This window comes from Amphimedon queenslandica, unplaced genomic scaffold, assembly GCF_000090795.2.
Source record: "Amphimedon queenslandica unplaced genomic scaffold, v1.1 AMPQUscaffold_13468, whole genome shotgun sequence".
NCBI lineage: Eukaryota > Metazoa > Porifera > Demospongiae > Haplosclerida > Niphatidae > Amphimedon > Amphimedon queenslandica.
Window position 1 is genome coordinate 263,002 of NW_003546296.1, and position 2,667 is coordinate 265,668.

Below are 2,667 nucleotides of genomic sequence, written 5' to 3' on the forward strand. Positions count from 1 at the left end.
ACACCAGGCCAGGTGGAATAAACCACACACAATCCCTCCCTCCTCCCTCTCTCTCTCCTCTCCGCCTCTCTCTCCTTACCCTCTGGGTCTAGAAACCTAATGACTCCGAGCTCTTTCTCTGCCGTTGAGAAAGCAGCTTCAAAATTATCCAAAGGAGGATTACCAAGACAATCATCATAGTCCAGGAGATCTGGTCTGTGCCTGTTTATGATGGCACAAAATGCCAAACCATCGTTCCAACTTCTGTGGAAATTAGTGACACTGACCTCATCATAGCTGGAGAAGAGATAAAATTATCATCATCATTATTATTATTATTATTAATTACCCTTCTGTAGCAGCTTTGGCCCACTGCAGTAATTCTTTTTTTATTTCTTTGGCTGAGACTTCCATTGGAGACTTTGGTCTTTGACCAGGTTTGGAAGGAAGAGCTCCAGATAACTATTAATTAATAACTATTAATAACTACTAATTCTTAATAACATAAGATTGCTGTAATGTGTATGTGTATACAGGAACCTGAAAGTTTAATATTAGCATCCACACCAGACCCAGTGTCAATTTCCTGTTACCGTCCACAATCTCTTCAACAGGAATACCAACAATCCTTATCTGGAGAAAGGGGCGGAGTCAATCAATCAGTATTGATAAGTATTAATGAATATTAATTATTATTAATTAGTATTAATCACTACTGATGTAATGTCTTACTTTTCTCACGTCTGTGAGGTAATTTATGGCAGTCTTCACATTTTGAATGTGATGGACCCTCATCTTCCCTTTCTCTCTATGCTAAGGTAATAATAATAATTAATAGTAATTAATTATGTTAATTATAGCTCCTCCCATTCCTAACCATTTTCTTTCCGGTAAACAGTTCCAAGAGGGTCAATAGTTTCGTACCATCTCTGAGGTCTTCAAAAAGATCTCGTACTTCTAGTCCCACCTAAAACACAAACCCCACCCACTAATTATAAGAAACAAACAGGGCAGCAGCCAGTTGTACAGCAAATGAAACCACAGTAATGTGAGTTACTAATAGATATACAGGAAGGAATGTACTGCACCTGCAAACCACAGACCAATTACTGCTGAATGTACACATAACATGCAACACAGACTAGCCTTGCTATATAATGGACACTTGACAGTGTCTCTGTTATAAAATACAGAGGTGTCCTTTATGAGGAAGTTATTTTATAGAGTAAGGAATGTAAGAGGATTACAATGTGAGCTGTTGCTTAATAAAAATGAACATTTTGTGGTAGCTAGAGCAAGAGGGGGTGAGAGGGAATTAGAAGGTTACTGGTTGCTAGGTGATCACTAAAGACACGTAATGTACATGTAGAGGAGGAGGTGCTACAGGAAAGAGAAATGTGTCACCTTCTCGAGGTGCGAGTTGATCCACTTAGTGAAGGCCTTCTTCTGAACCAGATCAGCCTCACCTAACAGAAATAGAGAGAGGGAGGGAGGGGGTTAGGCTGCAATTGATGTACACGTACATGTACACAGGTAAATGTACATGTACATGTAATAAAATGTTGGATGGTTGAAGTGTTCTTTGCTTAATGCAAGGTCTCTTCTCTTAGTCTGTGGTCTCACCGGCTAGTTTAGTTCTGGACTGCTCTAGTGAAGCCATTTCCCTGTAGGAGGAACAGACAGCAGCATCAAGAACAGCAGGAGAAAGAGGGGGAGATCCGAGGGGAGATTCGGATAGACCAGACCAAAGAGGCTACTAAAAATCCAGTGACTAAAGGGTTAAAAATTGATACTTAATGAACATGCGCATAAGATTTGGCGGGAAACTGCACTCATTCAAACAAACAGTTATTAGCTCATTAATTTGCATGCACTTATATTCAAACAGACAGACAGTTATTAAGTTCATCACTGGTCAAGTTATTAATAGTTATTGAGGTCATTAATTATGCATGCATTTGTTCAAACAGACAGTTATTAATAGTTATTGGACTCATTAATTATGCATGCATTCATTCAAACAGACAGACGGTTATTTATTGAGCTCATTAAATATGCATGCATGCGTTCATGATCATACAGACAGTTATTAATAGTTCATTAATTATTCATGGAGCATGTACTCATTCAAACAGACGGACTCCTTTTCCCCGGCACATTTGGCGGTTATTATCACGTGATGTGGTGCAATCAAACTCCTTGTTGCATAGTAACACTCTGACGTCAGGCGGTGACAGAGGAAAGAAGCCTCGAGGCAGCCATTGTGCTTCTCTGTTTTTCTGTCTCTCAGCTCTCTTTCTTTCTCTCTCTTTGTCAGTTTTCCTTTTACAAACCTATTTCTAGCTATTTCTCTTTCTCTTAGTAGGTTTACTGGAGTGTAGAACTGTTGGAAAGAGACAGACAGGATCAGCTTGTATGTATAGGAGGAGCCATGACTTGTATACTGTCTGGAGTATAGAGGATAATTAATGAGATAAGTTAACACACACACACACAGTGTTACTGTATATGAGTGTGTGATGAATAATGGAGGGAATAGTTTATCTAAGTGTCAGTTGGTAAAGACAATGAGCAAAGCAAGAGTGAGAAATACATGTAATGGGGAAAAACGAGTGGTTTTGCTCTTTGCCTTTCCACTGGCATTTTGGTAACGTTCTCACTTTATTCTGTCACACATTCCGCATGCTA

General features: G+C 39.3%; 1 protein-coding gene across 1 annotated transcript; it reads right to left on the reverse strand.

The window, feature by feature from the left end:
- Nucleotides 1-80: 80 nt before the first annotated feature.
- LOC109580997 (alpha-actinin-1-like) lies at nucleotides 81-1,755 on the reverse strand (the record flags this gene model as incomplete). The annotated part of the gene is made up of 7 exons (XM_019994679.1): nucleotides 1,603-1,755; nucleotides 1,384-1,445; nucleotides 857-946; nucleotides 712-792; nucleotides 520-612; nucleotides 329-441; nucleotides 81-276 (listed from the first exon to the last, which is right to left on the reverse strand). Coding segments are annotated over exons 1-7 (672 nt in total), but the record flags the coding sequence as incomplete, so codon positions are not given.
- Between the last annotated feature and the right edge of the window lie 912 nt (nucleotides 1,756-2,667).